The sequence below is a fragment of the Myotis nattereri genome (genome assembly GCF_964212035.1).
Source record: "Myotis nattereri genome assembly, chromosome: 13".
NCBI classification, from domain to species: Eukaryota; Metazoa; Chordata; class Mammalia; order Chiroptera; family Vespertilionidae; genus Myotis; species Myotis nattereri.
Genome location: NC_138088.1, coordinates 2584830 through 2608028, shown reverse-complemented (window position 1 = coordinate 2608028; position 23199 = coordinate 2584830). Strand labels below are relative to the sequence as shown.

The window sequence follows — 23199 nt, the reverse complement described above, 5'->3', positions numbered from 1 at the left end:
GGCTCATCACACACTGTGCTCTCTGAGTTACATGGTGGCTCATCATACACTGTGCTCTCTGAGTTACATGGTGGCTCATCACACACTGTGCTCTCTGAGTTACATGGTGGCTCATCATACACTGTGCTCTCTGAGTTACATGATGGCTTACCACACACTCTGCTCTCTGAGTTACATGGTGGCTCATCACACACTGTGCTCTTTGAGTTACATGGTGGCTCACCACACACTCTGCTCTCTGAGTTACATGATGGCTCATCATATACTGTGCTCTCTGAGTTACATGGTGGCTCATCACACACTGTGCTCTCTGAGTTACATGGTGGCTCACCACACACTCTGCTCTCTGAGTTACATGGTGGCTCACCACACACTGTGCTCTCTGAGTTACATGGTGGCTCATCATACACTGTGCTCTCTGAGTTACATGGTGGCTCACCACACACTCTGCTCTCTGAGTTACATGGTGGCTCATCATACACTCTGCTCTCTGAGTTACATGGTGGCTCATCATACACTCTGCTCTCTGAGTTACATGGTGGCTCACCACACACTGTGCTCTCTGAGTTACATGGTGGCTCATCACACACTCTGCTCTCTGAGTTACATGGTGGCTCATCACACACTCTGCTCTCTGAGTTACATGGTGGCTCACCACACACTGTGCTCTCTGAGTTACATGGTGGCTCATCATACACTGTGCTCTTTGAGTTACATGGTGGCTCACCACACACTGTGCTCTCTGAGTTACATGGTGGCTCACCACACACTGTGCTCTCTGAGTTACATGGTGGCTCACCACACACTCTGCTCTCTGAGTTACATGGTGGCTCACCACACACTCTGCTCTCTGAGTTACATGGTGGCTCACCACACACTCTGCTCTCTGAGTTACATGGTGGCTCACCACACACTGTGCTCTCTGAGTTACATGGTGGCTCATCACACACTGTGCTCTCTGAGTTACATGGTGGCTCATCACACACTCTGCTCTCTGAGTTACATGGTGGCTCACCACACACTCTGCTCTCTGAGTTACATGGTGGCTCACCACACACTGTGCTCTCTGAGTTACATGGTGGCTCACCACACACTCTGCTCTCTGAGTTACATGGTGGCTCATCATACACTGTGCTCTCTGAGTTACATGGTGGCTCATCACACACTCTGCTCTCTGAGTTACATGGTGGCTCACCACACACTGTGCTCTCTGAGTTACATGGTGGCTCACCACACACTGTGCTCTCTGAGTTACATGGTGGCTCACCACACACTGTGCTCTCTGACTTACATGGTGGCTCATCATACACTCTGCTCTCTGAGTTACATGGTGGCTCACCACACACTCTGCTCTCTGAGTTACATGGTGGCTCACCACACACTCTGCTCTCTGAGTTACATGGTGGCTCATCACACACTCTGCTCTCTGAGTTACATGGTGGCTCACCACACACTGTGCTCTCTGAGTTACATGGTGGCTCACCACACACTCTGCTCTCTGAGTTACATGGTGGCTCACCACACACTGTGCTCTCTGAGTTACATGGTGGCTCACCACACACTGTGCTCTCTGAGTTACATGGTGGCTCACCACACACTCTGCTCTCTGAGTTACATGGTGGCTCACCACACACTCTGCTCTCTGAGTTACATGGTGGCTCACCACACACTCTGCTCTCTGAGTTACATGGTGGCTCACCACACACTCTGCTCTCTGAGTTACATGGTGGCTCACCACACACTGTGCTCTCTGAGTTACATGGTGGCTCACCACACACTGTGCTCTCTGAGTTACATGGTGGCTCACCACACACTGTGCTCTCTGAGTTACATGGTGGCTCATCATACACTCTGCTCTCTGAGTTACATGGTGGCTCACCACACACTCTGCTCTCTGAGTTACATGGTGGCTCACCACACACTCTGCTCTCTGAGTTACATGGTGGCTCACCACACACTCTGCTCTCTGAGTTACATGGTGGCTCACCACACACTCTGCTCTCTGAGTTACATGGTGGCTCATCACACACTCTGCTCTCTGAGTTACATGGTGGCTCATCATACACTCTGCTCTCTGAGTTACATGGTGGCTCACCACACACTCTGCTCTCTGAGTTACATGGTGGCTCATCACACACTGTGCTCTCTGAGTTACATGGTGGCTCATCATACACTGTGCTCTCTGAGTTACATGGTGGCTCATCACACACTGTGCTCTCTGAGTTACATGGTGGCTCATCATACACTGTGCTCTCTGAGTTACATGATGGCTTACCACACACTCTGCTCTCTGAGTTACATGGTGGCTCATCACACACTGTGCTCTCTGAGTTACATGGTGGCTCATCATACACTGTGCTCTCTGAGTTACATGGTGGCTCATCACACACTGTGCTCTCTGAGTTACATGGTGGCTCATCATACACTCTGCTCTCTGAGTTACATGGTGGCTCACCACACACTGTGCTCTCTGAGTTACATGGTGGCTCATCACACACTCTGCTCTCTGAGTTACATGGTGGCTCATCATACACTGTGCTCTCTGAGTTACATGGTGGCTCATCACACACTCTGCTCTCTGAGTTACATGGTGGCTCACCACACACTGTGCTCTCTGAGTTACATGGTGGCTCACCACACACTGTGCTCTCTGAGTTACATGGTGGCTCACCACACACTGTGCTCTCTGACTTACATGGTGGCTCATCATACACTCTGCTCTCTGAGTTACATGGTGGCTCACCACACACTGTGCTCTCTGAGTTACATGGTGGCTCACCACACACTCTGCTCTCTGAGTTACATGGTGGCTCATCACACACTCTGCTCTCTGAGTTACATGGTGGCTCACCACACACTGTGCTCTCTGAGTTACATGGTGGCTCACCACACACTCTGCTCTCTGAGTTACATGGTGGCTCACCACACACTGTGCTCTCTGAGTTACATGGTGGCTCACCACACACTGTGCTCTCTGAGTTACATGGTGGCTCACCACACACTCTGCTCTCTGAGTTACATGGTGGCTCACCACACACTCTGCTCTCTGAGTTACATGGTGGCTCACCACACACTCTGCTCTCTGAGTTACATGGTGGCTCACCACACACTCTGCTCTCTGAGTTACATGGTGGCTCACCACACACTGTGCTCTCTGAGTTACATGGTGGCTCACCACACACTGTGCTCTCTGAGTTACATGGTGGCTCACCACACACTGTGCTCTCTGAGTTACATGGTGGCTCATCATACACTCTGCTCTCTGAGTTACATGGTGGCTCACCACACACTCTGCTCTCTGAGTTACATGGTGGCTCACCACACACTCTGCTCTCTGAGTTACATGGTGGCTCACCACACACTCTGCTCTCTGAGTTACATGGTGGCTCACCACACACTCTGCTCTCTGAGTTACATGGTGGCTCATCACACACTCTGCTCTCTGAGTTACATGGTGGCTCATCATACACTCTGCTCTCTGAGTTACATGGTGGCTCACCACACACTCTGCTCTCTGAGTTACATGGTGGCTCACCACACACTGTGCTCTCTGAGTTACATGGTGGCTCACCACACACTCTGCTCTCTGAGTTACATGGTGGCTCATCACACACTCTGCTCTCTGAGTTACATGGTGTCTCACCACACACTGTGCTCTCTGAGTTACATGGTGGCTCATCATACACTGTGCTCTTTGAGTTACATGGTGGCTCACCACACACTGTGCTCTCTGAGTTACATGGTGGCTCACCACACACTGTGCTCTCTGAGTTACATGGTGGCTCACCACACACTCTGCTCTCTGAGTTACATGGTGGCTCATCATACACTGTGCTCTCTGAGTTACATGGTGGCTCACCACACACTCTGCTCTCTGAGTTACATGGTGGCTCACCACACACTCTGCTCTCTGAGTTACATGGTGGCTCACCACACACTCTGCTCTCTGAGTTACATGGTGGCTCATCATACACTGTGCTCTCTGAGTTACATGGTGGCTCACCACACACTGTGCTCTCTGAGTTACATGGTGGCTCACCACACACTGTGCTCACTAAGAAGGGCAGATTTTCTTTTAACCCTAAATTAAGTGCCTGTCTTCTGGGAGAATGTGAGGATTGGCTTTTCTTTAGAATTTGTCTGACTTTTCTTTAGTCTTAATTTTTTGTAAGTGAAGTACAGATTTGTAGAGGTTTCCTAATAACTTATTTGACTAAAATGAAGATTAAGTTTACATGTGCATGCTTAGTACAAAATTACAGGCATAGAGTATTTTATTATTCAGTGCATGAAGCAAGTCTTACATTTTATTGCTTTCATAGAAATCTTTGTGTGTTATAAGGCACAAAAGAGTGTTTTTCCTCGCTGACTGGCAAGAAGGATGTGATGTTAATTGGAAACTTCATTCTGTTCTCTACTTGTTTTAGTTGTTATCATATCTTTGTTTTGGATCTATAAATAAAATACTCCTTCCCCTGAAGAAAGAGCTACTCCTAGCAGTATTTTGCTCTCATTCTATTCCGGTTCTTCCAGTCAGTATATTCTCTAGAGCTTACATTTCAACTATCTCTACAGATGACCCATCTGAAACCTTCCTGCTCCAGGTCTCCATCATTGCTCAGATGATTTCTAAACTGAACTGTATTGATGAGGGACTGATGGGTGGGGCCTATTAGATCCTAGGAAGGTAAGCTAACAGAAAATTCAGCATGCATACCAAGATAAGGTGGAGCCTGAAGAACCGTTACTTTCTTGCATGTAGAATAGTGAGGTGAAGGGAAGGGATTAACTAAAGAACAGGCATGCATGCCCCATGGGCATGGACAGTAGTTTGATGGAGCCCAAGGGAGGGGGAGGCAAGGGTCGGTGGAGGTGGGCAAAAGGGGGACACCTGTACTAATATTAGTATTAAAATGCTCTAACTAAAAAATAAAGTACAATATTTTTAAAGAATACAGTTGGGATTTGATAAAATGGAGAAAGTTACACATTCTCTTCTTGGGTCCTTCAAAATAGCCTTCCTAATCCTATATAATAAATATGCTAAGTGTCCAGTTGTCCAGTTCATTCAACCAATCAAAGCGCAATATGCTAATGATATGCTAAGGCTGCTCAATCACTAGCTATGATGTGCACTGACCACCAGGGGCCAGATGCTCCAACCAGTAGGTGATCTTGCTGCTGTGGTCTGGCTTATTGGGACTGAGTGAGATGGGCCGGACATGCTGTGGAGCCCTCCTGTGGTCCCTCCCTGACTGGCCGACCTCGCGTCCCTCCCTGGTCCTGATTGTGCACCAGTGGGGTCCCTCTGCCTGGCCTGTACCCTCTTGCAATCTGGGACCCCTTGGGGGATGTTGGAGAGCTAGTTTTGGCCTGATCCCGCAGGCATAAAAGGCTAATATGCAAATTGACTGAACAGCAGAATGACCGGTCCCTATGATGCACACTGACCAGCAGGGGGCAGACACTCAACACAGGAGCTGCCCCCTGGTGATCAGTGCATTCCCACAGGGAGTGCAGCGGCAGTAGCGGGAGCTTCTTCTGCCTCCGTGGCAGCGCTAAGGATGTCTGACTGATGGCTTAGGGCCGATCTCCGGGGGTGGGGCGGGGTGGGGGAGAGTGGGCCTAAGCCATCAGTCGGACAACCCCCAAGGGCTCCCAGACTGTGAGAGGGTGCAGGCTGGGCTGAGGGACCCCTCCGAGTGTATAATTTCATGCACTGGGCCTCTACCAGTCATGACAATAAATGTACGGAAGGCATCCACATACAGCAAATAGAAACTTCAGCATTAGACTGAGGCTTAGTCAGCCACAGAGCCAAAGCACAGTACTGAGGTTTGGAAGGGGGTTATGTCCAGGAAAAGGGAAAGGTCACTTGCTAAAGAAAGAAACTTCTATATACAAGGTTTGGGAGGATATCTTCATGGAAGAATAATTAGCCTAGGTGATACTCTCAAAAGAAAAAGACCTAAAAAAGCTGGATCTGATACATTTAAAAACATTTTTAAGCAGACACGGGACAGTCAAGAGGCCATGTCACAGTGAAGAATGGAAGTGCTAGGAAACGTGTGAGCTTCGAATGTCATTTTTGCCTCAAACCTATGGGCCAAACTGGGGAGATGCTGAGCCTCTGCATCCGTGTGACTGCGGGCACAGAGCACATGAGGTCAGGTGGGAGAAGCAAGCAGGCATGGGCTAATGAAGGGTTTACACAGGAAGGTAGAACTCAGTGTGAGGGGAGCTAGAAGCGAGCTCACTGTGTGGAGGGCACAGCCGGGGACTTGTCCTGTCTTGGCTTTGGAGCTGTATGGAGGGAAGACATTTTCTCGAAAATTGGCAACCAACCCCCAATGTAGGCTTGTGATGAAGTCATGTTGCCTGACAAAGCTCAAAGGAATCCTATATAATAAAGAGGTGATATGCAAATTTACCCTCATGCCCTCGCATCACAACATGGCTGCCGCCACATTGTCACAAGATGGCCGGCAGCAGAGGGCAGTTGGGGGTGACCAGGCCTACAGGGGAGGGCAGTTGGGGGTGATCGGGCTGGCAGGGGAGGGCAGTTGGGGTGATGGGGCCAGAAGGGGAGCAGTTAGGCATCGATCAGGATGGCAGGCAGAAGTGGTTAGGGGCAATCAGTCAGGCAGACAGGTGAGCGGTTAGGAGCCAGCAGTCCAGGATTGTGAAAGGGATGTCCGACTACCCGTTTAGGCCTGATCCCAAAGGGGTCCCCCGAGAGGTCCCAGATTGGAGAGGGTGCAGGCTGGGCTGAGGAACACCCCCCCCCAGTGCATGAATTTTGTGCACCGGGCCTCTAGTCTATATATATAAAAGGCTAAGCAACCGTTCTACCATTTGACCAGTCGACTGGTTGCTATGATGTACACTGACCACCAGGGGGCAGATGCTCAATGCAGGAGCTGCCACCTGGTGGTCAGTGCACTCCCACAGCAGGAGCACTGCTCAGCTGAGCGATGGGCACAAGACGGGGCTCAGGGCTGGCCATTGCAGCCCAGAGACCGCAGCGGAGCGGCAGCGACGAGCCGTGGCTGTGACAGGCGCAGCAGGGCTGGGATGAGCAGCAGTGGCAGGCAGGAGTGGCAGGCGGCATTGGGCTGCCGGTTTTGGCCCGATCCCCACAGGCCATGCTGAGTTACATGGTAGCTCATCCGTGTACCGGCCTCTAGAATTGAATATTAAGCTACGTGGTTACCGATTGGCAGTGCTCCTGCATGGGTGGTAGAAGTAAACATAAATATTCTCTGAAGTAATGGTAATTCCAGTCAGACTTCAAGGAATTTATCAGAAAATTCTAAGGAAAATAAGATTGCATACATGAGAGAAAGAAAGAGAGGAAGGAAGGAGGGAGGGAGGGAGGAAGGAACGAGGAACGAAGGAAGGAAGGAAGGAAGGAAGGAAGGAAGGAAGGAAGGAAGGAAGGGAGGAAAGAAAGACACAAGCCGCCCTGAGGGAGATCCAGGCAAAGAGGGCAGTTCACCCAGATTTGAAGTGACTTCAGTTAGCAGGTGAGCTGACATAGAATGTTAGCGACTGGGCTTTGATATGTTTAGGACATAAAAAGATGCTTAGAAATATGATCAAGGAATAAAAGACACTAAAACGAAGCAGAATTAAGAAAGAAAAAAAACAGCTTCAGGAAATTAAAAACCTAATAATTGAAGTTAAGAATAAACATCAGTGTGGACACATATAGAGAGAGAATTAATGAACTGGAGAATATGAAGAGATTCTTTGGAATGCAGCCTGGAGACAGGAGATGGGAGATGTGAAAGGGAGGCTGGCATGTGGGAGAGCAATGAGACGTGATGTGCTGTCCACTGGATTTCCAGAGGAAAGTAGGTGATAACGGGGGAAGAAACATTGTTAAACGATAGTGTGGTTCAGAATTCTCTAGGATTGGTGAAAAAAGCATGTCAGATGTGAGAGGCCCAAGGTCAGGAGCAGAATAAAAATGTAAACATTCATCCCTAGGCACCTTATGGTGAGACACTCAGAACCAAAGACTGGAATCGGACCCGGGACCCTTCAGTCTGCAGGCCGACGCTCTCTCCGCTGAGCCAAACCAGCTGCGGCTGCTATAATTTTTTACAGGATTCCCAAATAAAATGTGAAATAGAGAAAGATTGCCAATGAAGAGATGGAAAGCAATAGAGAAGGAAGATACCCAAATAAAACTAGCGTAACTGGACAGATACCAGACACAATGGACTACAGGGCAAGATGAGTTACTAGAATAAAGAGGATATACAACTAAAGGTAAACATTCAGTTCAGCAGAGTCTCACTGCCACACCTGTGTGTGACTAACAACAACCTTAGGATGTGTTTTTTGAATTTTTGAAAATATACGGCTGAACACAAGCAGAAATAGACAAATTCTTGACATAATGGACCTAAAAATAGACCACAGAACCAGCAAGTGGACATGAATGAACATGAGAGGTGCCTGCACACCAGCCACATGCAGGCCGTGGCTGCCCAGCACACACATTCTCGCCACAGTGCCCTTACGATAGCAATCACTAGGGAGGTGACGAAGGAAAATACCTCAGGTTTGAAAATGTTTAAAAAATCCATAGTAAATCAATCATGGGTAAAAAGTGAACCAGAATGGTGGACGTAGCTAAGGCAATAGTGGTGTAGATTTATTATCTTAAATACTTCATCAGAAAGACAAAAGGTATGATTCATCAGCTAAGATTCATACTTAAAATGGGAAAATAACCACTTAATAAATCCAAAAAAGTATAAAAATACGAAAGATAATGGTAGAAATGAATGAAATAGAAAACCAGCACATGCCAGTATCAGTTAAGACAAAACTTATTTTTTAAAAAGATGTATAAAATAGACACGTTCTAGCATCAATATAAGAGCGAGGGCACCGGCACTGTTGTTAGAAATGGATGCGGCACAAGCTCCCCACGCACCAGAGCAGGCACAGGGGCGTGAGCGAGGCAAGGCCCTCAACAGGGACGCTTGGAGAACGTGGCTGAACTTTCAGACTAAACATGATTCGGGACAAAGAAGGAAAAGCAAAGAAAATCCTTATGAGATAAGAAATTTAATTAGTAATAAAAATAATTCTACCAAGGAAACAGCAGTATAGATGAGTGTACTGGTATAGGCTAGTTCTGCAAAACATTCTAGAAGCTGGAGAAGACATGTGACAAAGACTTAGTATCCAGGTTTTTTAAAAAGTCCATCAAATTGGTATGCAAGAGACCCAACTGATAGAAACTGGACAAAAATACAGACACAGGAAAGGGAGCACAAGCGATTCGTACGTGTGTGAGAGGTTTAGCCCTGCTGAGAATTAGGGAAGTGGAATTGAAATCCAACGATGTGCCAGCTCATGCTCAGCAGATGGACAAGCCTAGGAAGCGTGCACTGTCCGTCCAGGCGCGGAGGCGGGCAGGCGCTCTCTACCACGCGAGTATAAACTGGCAGTCACTATGGAAGTTTGGGATCACCTAGGAACCTAGAATATGTTCACATTCTCTGAAGGGGTTCCTTTCTGGGTGTGCTCCCGAGAGAAATTCTCCTGCAAGTGCACTAAGATGCACACACAAGAAAATGAACACAGAAGCCTTGTTCATAACAGCAACCAAACGAAAACATTTACACGGTCATCAGCGATGGAGCCAACGAAGGGTGGCACGGTCGGCGGTCGGTCACACGGTGCACTTGTACCTTAGTACCTGGAGCGCGACCCTCACAGGAGTACATCGCAGAACCGGAAGGCTAGGCCAGTGGGCGCTACACGTGGGTGAGCGTTGGGTTGTCGGGGGCTGGCGGGGAGCCCGGAGGCCTGCGTGTTGACAGGGACAGGGTGACTTCTGCGACTTTATGTTCCCAGGTGGTCCTGACACAGAGCCACGAGCTCGGGCAGCGGCAGGCGGCAGGCGCAGACTGTAGCTGCCTGAAGCTCACAAGGTGTGCACGCCACACATGATTGGGCTGACATCCATGGTCATAACGTGACAAAGGCGGGCTCCTGATGAGGAGGAGGGGGAGCCCTTGGGAGGAGGCATCTGCCCCTGATGCAGGCTCTTTCTCAGCTGGATGGAAGGCACGCGCATACCATTTTATCTCATACCTTAATGTGTGTAATATTTGCGAGTTCAGTATGTTGTAAAATATAAACTTAAAAGGTAATAAAAGAAGCAAGATGATTTGGAGCCTGTGGCCTCCAGGGCGTGTCTGGGTACGGCATGCGCCTGGGTCTCCACGGCCTTGCTGGCTCCCGTGTCGGTGGCGGTCACAGGGTGCACACTCTCTCCTGCTCACCCACAGCACCATTTGGGAGGAACGTGCACCTGGGACACAGCGCGCTCGCTCCCAAGTGGGTGGTGTGGATCGGCTGCTGGATGCCCCTCACCCTTAGGAACTCAGGGTGGCCCAGAGGCAGACCTGGTGCACTGCCCGGAGGTACTGCCTGGCAGGAGTGAGCAGGGAGTGGCCGGTGGCTGCCTGCACTGCTGTGGTGCCGGGGACCCGTGAGACCAACAGGACTGGAGCAGGCCTGGCATGGAGCTGCTGGAACTGACTGATGGCAAGGTTTGGAATTTTCCAAAGCGGAGGACCACCCATCGGCGAGGAGGGGACCCTTTGCATTGCCCACAAGGGATCTGGGAGTTGCTTCGAGGGCTCTCAGGTGCTGAGTGCAGCCGTCTCTGTACCAGATGCTAAGAATCAGCTGGAGTCCCTGGGGGCAGGGGCATGTGCTTCGACCCAGAGTGAGTGCATGAGGATGGGGCCCAGGACAGGAAGACCCCAGAGACCCAGCAGGTCTCACTGCAGAAGGCAGGTGGCAGCGGTTGGGCTGGGAGCTGTGCCAGCTCTCAGGGAGTGCTGGGTGGGCAGCAGGACGAAGGCACAGTCTGGAGACCAGGCAGCAGGGGAGGGCTGAGCTCCTTGTTTATGTCATGACTGCCCGGCTCACACAGCCCAGGTGCTGCCCAGGCTGCCAGCCAGGGAAGTGGTGGCCACCCTTACCAGAAGGTGCCCTGTGCCCTGCAAGTCGGGCTCCCACAGATCCCCTGGGTCCTGTGTGGAGTGCGGAGGGAGGGCTCAGGCCACTGACGTTCCCTCTGGGAAGCTGAGGACGCAGGAGAGATTTAATAGAAGAACTGCATAAAGCTGGTTCTTTGAAAAGATTAACAACATTGACAATCTCCTGGCTAGACTCACTAAGGAAAAAAGAGAAAAACCCATATAAACAGAATTAGGAATGAAAGAGGAGAGATTACCACAGATATCACAGATATACAAAGGATCATACTAGAATACTATGAAAGTGCATATGTCACCAAATTCAATAACCTAGAAAAATGGATGAGCTCCTAGAAATATACAACCTTCCTAGACTGAATCATGAAAAAATGGAAAATCTAAGTACACCGATCAGCAGTGAGGAAATGGAGACAATCATCAAAAACCTCCCAAAAAATAAAAGTCCAGGACCAGATGGCTTCACCAGTGAATTCTACCAAATGTTCAAAGAAGATTTAAAACCATCCTTCTCAAACTCTTCCCAAAAAATGAAGAGGCAATAATTCCTAACACATTCTACGAGGCCAATACAACCCTGATACCAGAACCTGGCAGGGATCTCACACACACACACACACACACACACACACACACACACACACACACACAACTACAGACCAATATCCCTGATGAACACAGATGCAAAAATCCTAAACAAAATACTAGCAAATTGAATACAACAGTACATCCAAAAAATAATGCATCACGATCTAGTGGGGTTCATTCAGGGGCATAAGGATGGTTCAACAAATGCAAATCAATCAGTGTAATATACCACATTGCATTAACAAAAGGAAGGATAAAAATTATCTGAACTTATCAGTAGATGCAAAAGAATTTGATGACATGCAACATCCATTCATGATTAAAACAGTAAAATGGGAGGAAAGTATGTCAACATAATGAAGGCCATCTATAATAATCTATAATAATAAAACATAATATGCTAATTAGCCTGGACAGCTGAACGACCTTCTGGATGTCCTTCCAGATGACCTGAATGAAGCTGGGGCTGTGAGGGCTGGGCCCTTGCACGAATTTCATGCATTGGGCCTCTAGTATAAGATAAACCCTCAGCTAATATCATACTCAATAGTGAAAAACTGAAAGCTTTTCCTCTAAGATCAGGAACAAGAGAAGGATGGTCAGTCTTGCCACTCTCACTCAACACAGTGCTGGAAGTCATAGTCAGAGCAATCAGCCAAGAGAAGGAAATAAAAGGATCCAAATCAGGAACAAAGAACTAAAACTGTCACTTTTTGAAGATGGCATGATTCTGGGTATAGAAAACCCTAAAGATTCCACTCATACAACTCAACACGAAACAAACAAAATCCAATAAAAAAGTGGGCAGAGGACCTGAACAGACACCTCTCCCAAGAAGACGTACAAATGGCCAAAAGATATGAAAAGATGCTCAACCTCACCAGCAGTTAGGGAAATGCAAATCCAAACTACAATGAGACACCACCTCACACCTGCCAGAATGGCCATTATCAACAAGACAAGTGTTGGAAAGGTTGTGGAGAAAAGGGAACCTTCATTCACTGCTGGTGGGAATGCAAACTGGTACAGCCACTATGGGAAACAGTGGTAGTTTAAAAAAAATTAAAAATAAAGTTACCATATGACCTAGCAACCTCTCTTCTAAGCACCCAAAAACTAGAAACATTTTCCTCAAAGATATGCACCCCTACATTCACTGCAGCATTATTCATGGTGGCCGAGACCTGAAGACAACCAAAGTGCCCTGCGATAGAGGCCTGGGTGGAGACGTGGTCCACACACACATGGAATTCACTCAGCCATGAGGAAGGATGTACTGCCGTTTGCTGCACCATGGATGCGCCGTGAGAACATGGCGCTGAGTGAAGTATGCCCGCCAGGAAAAGCTCAGAGCCATATGGTTTTACTGATATGCAAACGGAAACGGAGACACAGACAACAGCATGGTGGTTACCAGAGGGAAGGCACAGGGGGAGAGGGGGCCTAATAGATGGTATGCGACATCCCCATTTCCTCTCCAAGATGCTCAGGTCTGATTAACCTCATGCATAATTCAAATTATGTTCTTCCTGGCCTCCTGTCCTTTTCTAGACAAAAAATTCCCTCCCCAGGTCCTCTATATTCTGTCTCCACTCACTGCTTGGGTTCGAAGTCCTCCTACTGCTAGAAAGTGATGCCCCTGGCCCCACTATCCTAGTCCCCCACTATCCTAGTCCCCCACTATCCTACTCCCCTACTATCCTATTCCCCCACTATCCTGGATACCCACTATCCTGGATCCCCACTATCCTAGTCCCCCACTATCCTAGTCCACCACTATCCTGGATCCCCACTATCCTGGATCCCCACTATCCTAGTCCCCTACTATCCTAGTCCCCTACTATCCTGGTTCCCCAATATCCTAGTCCCCTACTATCCTAGTCCCCCACTACCCTAGTCCCCCACTATCCTGGTCTCCAGCTATCCTAGTCCCCCACTATCCTGGTTCCCCACTATCCTGGTTCCCCGCTACCCTGGTCCCCCACTATCCTGGTCCCCCACTATCCTGGTTCCCCACTATCCTGGTTCCCTGATACCCTGGTCCCCCACTATCCTGGTTCCCCACTATCCTGGTTCCCCGCTACCCTGGTCCCCTAGTATCCTAGTCCTCCACTATCCTGGTTCCCTACTACCCTGGTCCCCCAGTATCCTAGTCCCCCATTATCCTGGTTCCCCACTATCCTGGTCCCCTAGTATCATAGTCCCCCACTATCCTGGCCCCCCACTACCCTGGTTCCCCATTATCCTAGTCCCCCACTATCCTGGTCCCCCACTATCCTAGCCCGCCACTATTATACACCACCTGTCCTGTTGTCAGTGCTGGTTCTTGAACCCACTGGCCCGGAACCCCTTGCCTCCTGGTCCTGGGACCAGAGCGCATTGCTATGTCCCTACCTTTGATTGTCAGTTGGTCCTGGTCCAACAAGATCATCTTCCCTTAAAGCAGGCTTTGTCATAAGTGCATAGGTCAGTGGTTTCAACCCAGATGCAATATGTAACAGCACTTCAGGTCTTTGGAGATTACTGCAACTCAGCATACCGGGAACCATTGATCATTCTGAGAGGCTGAACCTCTTAATTTCTCCCTGCCCCGGCCTGGGCTTCAGCTGGGCAGTCTTGGCACTCCTGTCAGGTTTTGAGACAGTCCCTGAAATACACTGTTTGCCATCTTACCCTAAACCTTCAAGCGACAGAAACAACCATCACTAATTGCTGACGCCGTGAGCTCCACGTCTGCCGTCTCACTGTCTGCAAGCCTGAGGACTGCCAGCTGCCTAGAGGGTGGCTGGTGGCTCTGCACAGCGAAGGGCCTGGCTGGCAGCCGGGGCTTCCTCGGCCGGAGCTCCCACTGCCCAGACCCTGGCCGCGCGGGTTTCCTGTCTGTAGTCCCTGGGGCCCTCCCATGAGCACGTTTCTGCCTGTGGAATTCTCCCTCCTTACAGCTGCCAGAGGCTTTTAGAAATGTAGACCTGATGGTGGCGTGTTTGTGTCTAAAACCTTTCAAGGCTCCTCATCATCGTCAGGGTGGGCGTTTCCGCTGGCTCGGACCCCCATCCCGAGCCGGCCTGGACTCTGCTCCAGGCTGCCTCCCGTCACCCTCCTTTCTGCCTGTCTGCGCCCCCCCCCCCCGCCCCCGCCCCAGGTCCTGGGACCTGTGGCGTCTCACAGCCCTGCTACTGTCCTGGCAGGTGCCCAGTCACGGGAGCAGGTGCCCACTCACAGGAGCAGGTGCCCACTCACAGGAGCAGGTACCCACTCACAGGAGCAGGTGCACTCACAGGAGCTGGTGCCCAATCACAGGAGCTGGGGCCACTCACAGGAGCAGGTGCCCACTCACAGGAGCAGGTGCGCTCACAGGAGCTGGTGCGCTCACAGGAGCTGGTGCGCTCACAGGAGCAGGTGCCCACTCACAGTAGCTGGTGCCCACTCACAGGAGCTGGTGCCCAGTCACGGGAGCAGATGCCCACTCACGGGAGCAGGTGCCCACTCACGGGAGCTGGTGCCCACTCACAGGAGCAGGTGCCCACTCACAGGAGCTGGTGCCCACTCACAGGAGCAGGTGCCCACTCACAGGAGCAGGTGCCCTCACAGGAGCTGGTGCAGCTGCCATGGTGCAGTCTCCCCATCTTCAGCAGCACTGACACCAACTCAGCTGGGCACTGCCCCTCCCCCCTTCCTACATGCAAGCACTTAGCTTAACAAGCTCATCCTTCAGGCTCTGCTCCAGTGCTGACTCCTCACAGAAGCCTACTTGGGAAGAGCTCCCTGTGGAGGCTCCCTTGCTATCTCTGCGCTCCATGGTGCTCCCTGTCAACAGGATAGTAATCGGCTCTGCCTGGGGAATCCTGGGCTGTTGTGAGCACTGGGGATTGTGAGAACTGGGCTGTTGTGAGCACTGGGCTATTATGAGCACCTGGGCAGTTGCGAGCACTGGGCTATTGTGAGCACCAGGGCTGTTGTGAGCACTGGGGATTGTGAGCACCAGGGCTGTTGTGAGCACTGGGGATTGTGAGCACTGGGCAGTTGTGAGCACTGGGCTATTGTGAGCTGTTGTGAGCACTGGGCTGTTGTGAGCACTGGGCTATTATGAGCACCTGGGCTGTTGTGAGCACCGGGCTATTGTGAGCACCGGGCTATTGTGAGCACCAGGGCTGTTGTGAGCACTGGGCTATTGTGAGCACTGGGTTGTGAGCATTGGGCTGTTGTGAGCACCTAAGTGGTTGTGAGCACCTGGGCTGTTGTTAGCACCACATGAGAGGAAATACATCAGGGCTCAGCATGCTCACCTGGAACTAGGGGTTCCCTTGCCTCTCTATTTCCTTACTGTGTCCCCTGCATAGTTCATCCTGGGATGACCTTGGCCATCACTGAATGGGGTGAGGCCTGACTTGCTCACAGAGATATCCCCATTACTGAGCACAGAACAAACCTGCAGGAGATATGGGGTAGATTTCATGCTGTGAATGAATGCATGGATATATTTTCAAAATTTGTATGCAAATCTTTTAAAAAAAGAATCCAATTATTAACAAACTAAAGTCCTGGTGCACGAAATTCATGCATGGGGCGGGGTGTGTGTGTGTGTGTGTGTGTCCCTCAGCCCAAACTGTACCCTCTCCAATCTGGGACCCCTCTCACAATCCAGGACTGCTGGTTCCCAACTGCTTGCCTGCCTACCTGCCTGCCTGAGTGCCCCTAACCACTCCCCTGCTGGCCCGATTGCCCCTAACTGCCCTCCCCTGAAGGCCTGATCACCCACAACTGCCCTCCCCTGCTGGCCATCTGTGTCCACATGGGGGTGGCCATCTTGTGTGTTGGAGTGATGGTCAATTTGCATATCACTCTTTTATTAGATAGGATAAGAGGTGCCTTGTTGCATTTTGGTCAGTGGTGTCAGAGGGAGCCAACTGCCAGCTGTGCTTGCCTAGATCAGGTCGCTGACTCCCAGCAGAAACCGGGAGGGCAGCCGACACCATGCGCTTCTGACACTACTGAGTCTGAGCTTGACCCAGGGAGCCAGGGCCTCGGGGAGATGCTGAATAGCCTGCTTGCACTGGGGGCAGGCAAGTGTTGTTTGTAAACAAGCAGTAGGGACTGACCTGGGCCGCCCTTGCATCCCTTTGGCTCAGCTGCTCATAGGCCTTTGGCAGAGGAAGTTCCAGCGATGTTAAGTGTGGGTCTGGTTGTCTCCCCAGGAAATCAGTGACCCGGAGATTCTGGATCTGGTCCACAGCGCCCTGGGCAGGATGACCGTGGTCCGACAGATATTCCCGGCTGCCAAGGACAACCAGAAATGCACGAGGAACAACCACCGCATCTCCTCCCTGCTGTGCGACCCCCAGGAGGGCTACCTCCAGATGCTGCAGGTGAGAGCCGTGCCGGGAGTCCGGGCCGGTCTGCCCGCCAGCTCTAATGACGGGTTTGTTTGGTGACCTGGAGGCGGGCGCAGGACAGGTCTCTGAGCAGCACTGGCAGCAGCTGCGGGGTCAGCTCCCAGGCCCTTTAGTCCGGGCGCCTCTTGTATCTCAGCCACGTGCTGAGGGGTCAGGAGCTCTGGGCTCCTCGGCTTCTGCTTTTGCTTCTGCTTCTGCTTCTGCGGTGAAGGAGCCGGGTGGTTTGTTGGGGGGGGGGGGGGTTCACCTGGCAGGGCTGGGGAAGGAGCCGGGTGGTTTGTTGGGGGGTTCACCTGGCAGGGCTGGGGAAGGAGCTGGGTGGTTTTTTTGGGGGGGGCTCACCTGGCAGGGCTGGGGAAGGAGCTGGGTGGTTTGTTGGGGGGGGGGGCTCACCTGGCAGGGCTGGGGAAGGAGCCGGGTGGTTTGTTGGGGGGGGGGGGCTCACCTGGCAGGGCTGGGGAAGGAGCCGGGGGTCCTCATTTGGAACCTGGTTTAGGCTCTCCTCTGGGAAGTCAATAATATGACGTGGCTCTTGGGGAGCAATGGGACCGGCCAGCTCCTGTGCTGAATGCTGAGGCGGGGCCACCAGGGCACTGGGCAGGGCCCTCCCTGCCCCCGCCATTCCTCCCTCCGGCCCCCACGAGGGCTCAGGTGTGGGCTGTGCCCCGTCCGAGAGGAGAGCTGGTTTCCTGTGGGTGTGGGCAGTGGGGGAGTGCTGTGGACACTGTCCATGGAGAGGGTCACGCACCAGGGAACTTCACCGAGATGTGGTGGGTAACGTCAGGGCACTTCTTCCATCGGGCTGTGAGAATCGCCCAGGAGTGTGTGTGTGTGTGTGTGTGTGTGTGTGTGTGTGTGAGATGCTTGCATTCAGCATTTAGGGTTTCTCACCTCTTTAGCCAGCCAGACATGAGGGTGGAGGTCAGGGGTTCAGGAGGCCGGTGTGGCTGCCAGTGAGTATCAGCCCCGCTGCAGGGCGGGGGCACCGCCTGTCAGGAGAGGCACGTGGGGGGTGGTTAGAGTCTCTGGAGTGGGCCAGGCACGTGTCATTTGCCAAAGCGCCGAATCCGTTCTGTAATCTGGTATTTGGTGAGGGGTGCGGGGGTGGGGAGAACATGCCCCAACAGATGGTAAACACGAAATCTTTCTCACGGAAACACAGCAGACCCCGATTTTTCCCTGGAGCGATCCCCTCTCCCTGTTCCTGCGCCGGGACCGTCAGGATGTCTGGGGTTTGGCCAGGAGAGTGGACCCCACCCCGGCAGGACCAAGGCCTCGGAGCCCTGGGCACAGGGGCCAGGGAGAGGCAGCTGCTGGGGCAAGAGCGTCTGTTCTGGACGCCGCTGGTCAACTCTGCTCTCCGCTGTTCTGGGGAGTGGGGAAGGGCGAGGGCCCAGCCGGCCCTGCAGCGCAGCTCCGTGCTCATGCCTGCTCTCCAGGTGGAAGGGAGAGGAGTGGGGGATGTGGCTCAGGGGTGTGAGCCTGTCCATCCCACACCCCCACAGGGCCAGGAGCAGGGGGACTCCCTCACTCATGGAGCCAGACCTGGGGAGACCCTCTCCTTGCAGAGCTTCATCTTCTCCAAACACAAGCCAGCCTTGCCCCCGCCTCCCTGGCCCCGTCCACTCACCCAGTTCCTGCTTCGTCACCAGTCCTGCTTCCTCACACTGCACTTCTGCTGAGGAGCAGAGCGGGGGCTCTTTCCAGGGCGCAAACACACGCTGCCTCATCTCAGGGGTCAGCAGGTGCAGGTGCAGGTGCGGGTGCGGGTGCGGGTGTGGGTGCAGGTGCGGTGCACGCGGCTGCCAGGCAGGCTGGTGCGGAGTCCCGTGGAGGCCACACTGAAATGACCACACCAACAGGGCAAGGTCGCTCAGAGGTGTGGCCGGTGCAGTGTCAGCCTGGGACCGGGCCTCCCACCTCCCGCTGTCCTGCCGAGACCCGCACCCCACAGGGCAGACAGGAGCGACACCCAGAGGCCCTGCCGCGTGGCAGCGCCAGCACGGGCGCCAGATTGCTGGGGTCCAGCTCCAGGACGCCAGTACTCACCAGTTCTTCCTTCTGTGTTTCGGTTTCTTCCTCTGTAGATGGGTGAGAACGCACCTGCCTCTTAGGGTCATAATGAAAAGTCAATGGGAGGATGTAGGGACAGCGTGTAGGGTGAGGCCAAGCTAGCGGTGTCACGTGGAGGGGGGCCGCGTGTGGAGAGGCTGGCCTGCCTCGGGGTTTGCGGGATCCAGTGCCCCTCGCCTCCTGAGCACGTGCTGCCAGAGCTCACAGCAGGTGGGAGGGCAGTTCTCACCTGGGCTGCCCCTCACAGGCATCACGTGCCTCCCACTGTGCGTACCCACCGTGCACACCCACCGTGCACACCCAGTGCCCTGCCACCCACCGTGCACACCCAGTGCCCTGCCACCCACCGTGCACACCCAGTGCCCTGCCACCCAATGTGCACACCCAGTGCCCTGCCACCCACCGTGCACACCCAGTGCCCTGCCACCCACCGTGCACACCCAGTGCCCTGCCACCCACCGTGCACACCCAGTGCCCTGCCACCCAATGTGCACACCCAGTGCCCTGCCACCCACCGTGCGCACCCAGTGCCCTGCCACCCACTGCGCAGCCTCGCACGCAGCAGTGAGAGCTGCCCTTCGTGGGAGAGCCGTGCTGGGCCCCTGAGTTCTTCGTCCAAGACCCTGCTCCCCAGAGGCCTCCGTTAGGACGGTGGGCGGGTCTGTGCAAATGTGGGTCGAACACCAGGTAAGTGTCTCAGAGCCTCTTTGTGGGCCCAGGAGTGCAGTATTATTAAGGAACCTCTGCCCTGTTGCCCGTGTCCTTGTGGGTTTGTTTACTCATCCCGCCCAGCAGCCCGGGAGGCTGCAGGCTCCTCCCAGGCACACGCCATCCCTCCACGTCCCCCAGCTGGCGCCCCCTCCTGAGGACAGTGGAGGAGGCAGAGGAACCGCTGCCCGCCTCTGGCCGTGAGACTCCCCCAGGAGACAAGAACACGGTTAGAACAACCCACTCAGGGGCAGTAACAGGAGCCCGGGCTCTGAGCGTTGGGCTGAGGGGGTGAAGGAGGCTGGAAGGGATGCTCCTGTCCTCTGGGCTCTGCCCCAGACGCTGCTCTGAGGAGACCTGCTGGGGCAGGAGTGTTCGCGAGGCCCGGGGAGGGGCTGTGGTCGGCTGTGCTGTGAAGCCTCCGGCAGGGCATCGCACTGGAGCTGGGTTCCTACTAGTGGAGAGGGAGTCCCTGGAAGGAAAATGCCAGGGCTGCAGCGCGGGCAGGGCTGTCGGCTCGGGTCCCACCCCCTTTCCTTGCCCAGTGGGCGCGGGGCTGGGCTAGTCCACCAGTGGCCAGTGATGAAATGGTGACCAGCCCTGGAATCCCCAATGGCCGGGACAGCCGCCCACAGAGGGAGCGTGCGGCGCCCGTTTAGACCTGCAGTACCTGGCGGCGTGGGCTGCCCGGCGGCCACGGCATATTGTCCCGTCGCACCCGTGACAGCCCACGTGTTTCCGGAGGGGGACAGGCGGATGCCGGGCGCTGGCCGGGGTTGGGAGCCGGGCCTTGCATTAGGTTTCGGGCTGATGTGGTGTTGATTTTTTGGGTTGGAATTTCTCCTTTTTGCATTTTGCGATTGTCCAGGGGCTCCACAGAGGGACTCACTCTCCGTGCGGCCGAGTAAAGCCTTCCTGACGCGCCGCCCGCCGGTCTGTATCGCGGGGCCCTCTGTGCTCTCCTGGCTTCAGGCTGCCATGGCTGACCTCCCCTCTGCAGCTCTGAGCCCCGGGCCGGCCCTGGGCCTTGGTCACTGTCCCTGCTTTTCTCCACCCTAAAGACCCGGCCCGAGCAGTGAGCAGCCAGAGAGGGCAGCGCAGGCGGGCCTCTGCCAGGCGCAGCGCACAGGCGGCCTCCTCGGGCACCTGGTTGCCCTCTGGCTGCAGGTGGCACGTGTGCATCGGGAAGAAGAAACCCGCTGGTAGGGACAGCCGCCCTCCCCATCCACACACCCTCCCCCCGGACCCAGCAGCGAGCAGAGTGCCTGCACCCTTGGCCACTGCCACCATCTGCGCCTCCTCAGCCTGCACCCCCTCTGGACAGCTGGGCTGGCAGCTCCCCGGCAGAGAGGCCAGGCCCGGGAGGGATTTCTCAAGCTGTGACATCTGGGCCTCAGCTTGTCCTCCCAGCGGGACCCTCTGCGGGACAAGCTGCCTGTGCAGGCATCTCTGGGGGTCAGCCCGCTGCCCGCCCCGGGAAGGGGGAGCTGCCCGCACAGCCTGTGGGATCCCACGTTTGGTCATCATCAGCGTCCGCTAGAGCAGTCTTCCTTGTTCAGCCCTCAGCAAGGGGAGGGTGGGACTCAGTGGCTCGCGCAGTGTGCATTGAGCACATGCTGTGTCCACGCACCGCGTCCGGCCTGGGCAGGCTGGGCCGAAGCTGCCAGACCCTGTGCTCATCTCACCAGGCGCAGCGGCTCCCACAGCCCCAGCTCTGCCCCACCTGGAGGGAGGCCCAGGCCCGGGAAGCCCCGCCCCCTCTCCTGGTTCCAGCTCTGCCTCTGCCTCCTCTGACTTGGCTCCCTCGGGCTTCTGGACAGGGGCCCAGGCCCTTTGCTTTGCATCCGGGTCTTTTGTCTGCCACACCTGGGCCTGCTCTGTCTACTCTCGCCTGTCGCTTTGTGCTGCGGTGTCCTGACGGCCAGCGCCCGGGGCTGAGGGTTTGGGTAGTGACAGCGTGTGCTCTGCGTGTCCGTCCTTTGCCAATACGCCCTGTGCTGCGCCTTCCCTAATGGAGGGGAAGGCAAGGGCTCCTTCAGGCCCCGCCCGCCCGTCCCCCCTGTTGCCTAGAGCTCCAGCTGGGCTGTTAGCCCCTCAAGACCAACAGTGAGGGGTGTCCCTGCAGCGGCAGGGGAGCCCTCTCCTCGCAGATGGCTCCTGGTGCAGGGGCACGGCGTGACCCGCCTGGACTCTGGTCTCTGCCCACACACCCACCCGGGAGAGGCTCCCTGCCTTGTCCCGGCTGGAGGGGGACCAGCCAGAGGCCGCCTTTCTGCTGCCTGCTCTTGAGTCTTCCCCCAAAGTTCCCTTCTCCGGACAGCAGGCCGTGAGGGTGGCGCTCTGGCCTTTGCATCCCCACCAGTGAGCCCAGTGGGTCGAGGGTCGCCTGCGTGAGGACACGAAGGTGGGGGGCAGGGAGGGGCCCAGGCCCCACAGTGTCAGCGTCCTGTCCTCTGAGGCAAGGCAGTGAGGCAGCTCAGGGAGCAGGGGTGGAGCAGCCGCATGGGGTCAGGACGGCGCTCTGAGTGGCTGTAAATGAGAAGCAAACTGTTGTTTGAACGAAGGCGGTTCCCTCCCATGTCACAGGTGGAGCAACAGGTCTTTTTTCTGCTGTCTGTATTTTCTTTCTGGGAACCACGTTCATGTGTGCCTTCCTATCGGGAGATCTCCCATCCATCCATCCATCCATCCATCCATCTCCCCAGCTCCTCCCCCAACACACGCGCACTGGCCCCCCACACTCATTCAGCTGTTCATCCGTCCATCCATCCACCAAACACCCAGCCATCAAGCACACATTAAGCACCAGCCGTGCGCCGTGGTTGGTGCTGGCTGTAGAGATAGTGAAAGTGTGGAGGAGAGTCCCCGCTGCTTAGGAGGCTCGGCGAGGGGCGGGGGGAGCGGGCAGGGCAGTGCGGTGTGGGCAGTGTCCCCAGCGGAGACCTGGGAGGCCCAGGAGCTTTCTGAGTCACATCCTGTGTTTTCCTCTCCTCGCAGGCCTCTCTGCATCCTCACATTTGATGAGTACCCAGTTCATTGTGAGTCGGGATGTGGAGAGAGAGGGAGTCCCAGCGGGTGCTGGTCTGGCCGCAGCGGCGGGCGGTGTTGCCGTGTGTGTGTGTGTGTGTGTGTGTGTGTGTGTATGTGTGAGTGTATGTGTGAGTGTATGTGTGTGTGTGTCTTTGTGTGACTGTGTGTGTATGTGTGTGTATGTGTGTATATGTGTGCGTGTATGTGTGTGTATGTGTGAGTGGGTGTGTATGTGTGTGTGAGTGGGTGTGTATGTGTGTGTATATGTGTGTGACTGTGTGTGTGAGTGTGTATATGTGTGTGAGTACGTGTATGTGTGTGTGTGACTGTGTGTGGAGTGTGTGAAAGTGTATATGTGTGTGTGTATGTGTATT

At 54.1% G+C, this 23199-nt stretch overlaps 1 protein-coding gene across 1 annotated transcript in view; it reads left to right on the top strand.

The window, feature by feature from the left end:
* GRID1 (glutamate ionotropic receptor delta type subunit 1) overlaps nucleotides 1-23199 on the top strand; it is a 589948-nt gene that overhangs the window by 389281 nt on the left and 177468 nt on the right. Inside the window, exon 6 of the mRNA XM_081105443.1 lies at nucleotides 16817-16987. Within this exon, the coding sequence (XP_080961569.1) occupies nucleotides 16817-16987 (171 nt within the window). The remainder of the gene's footprint in view (nucleotides 1-16816; nucleotides 16988-23199) is intronic.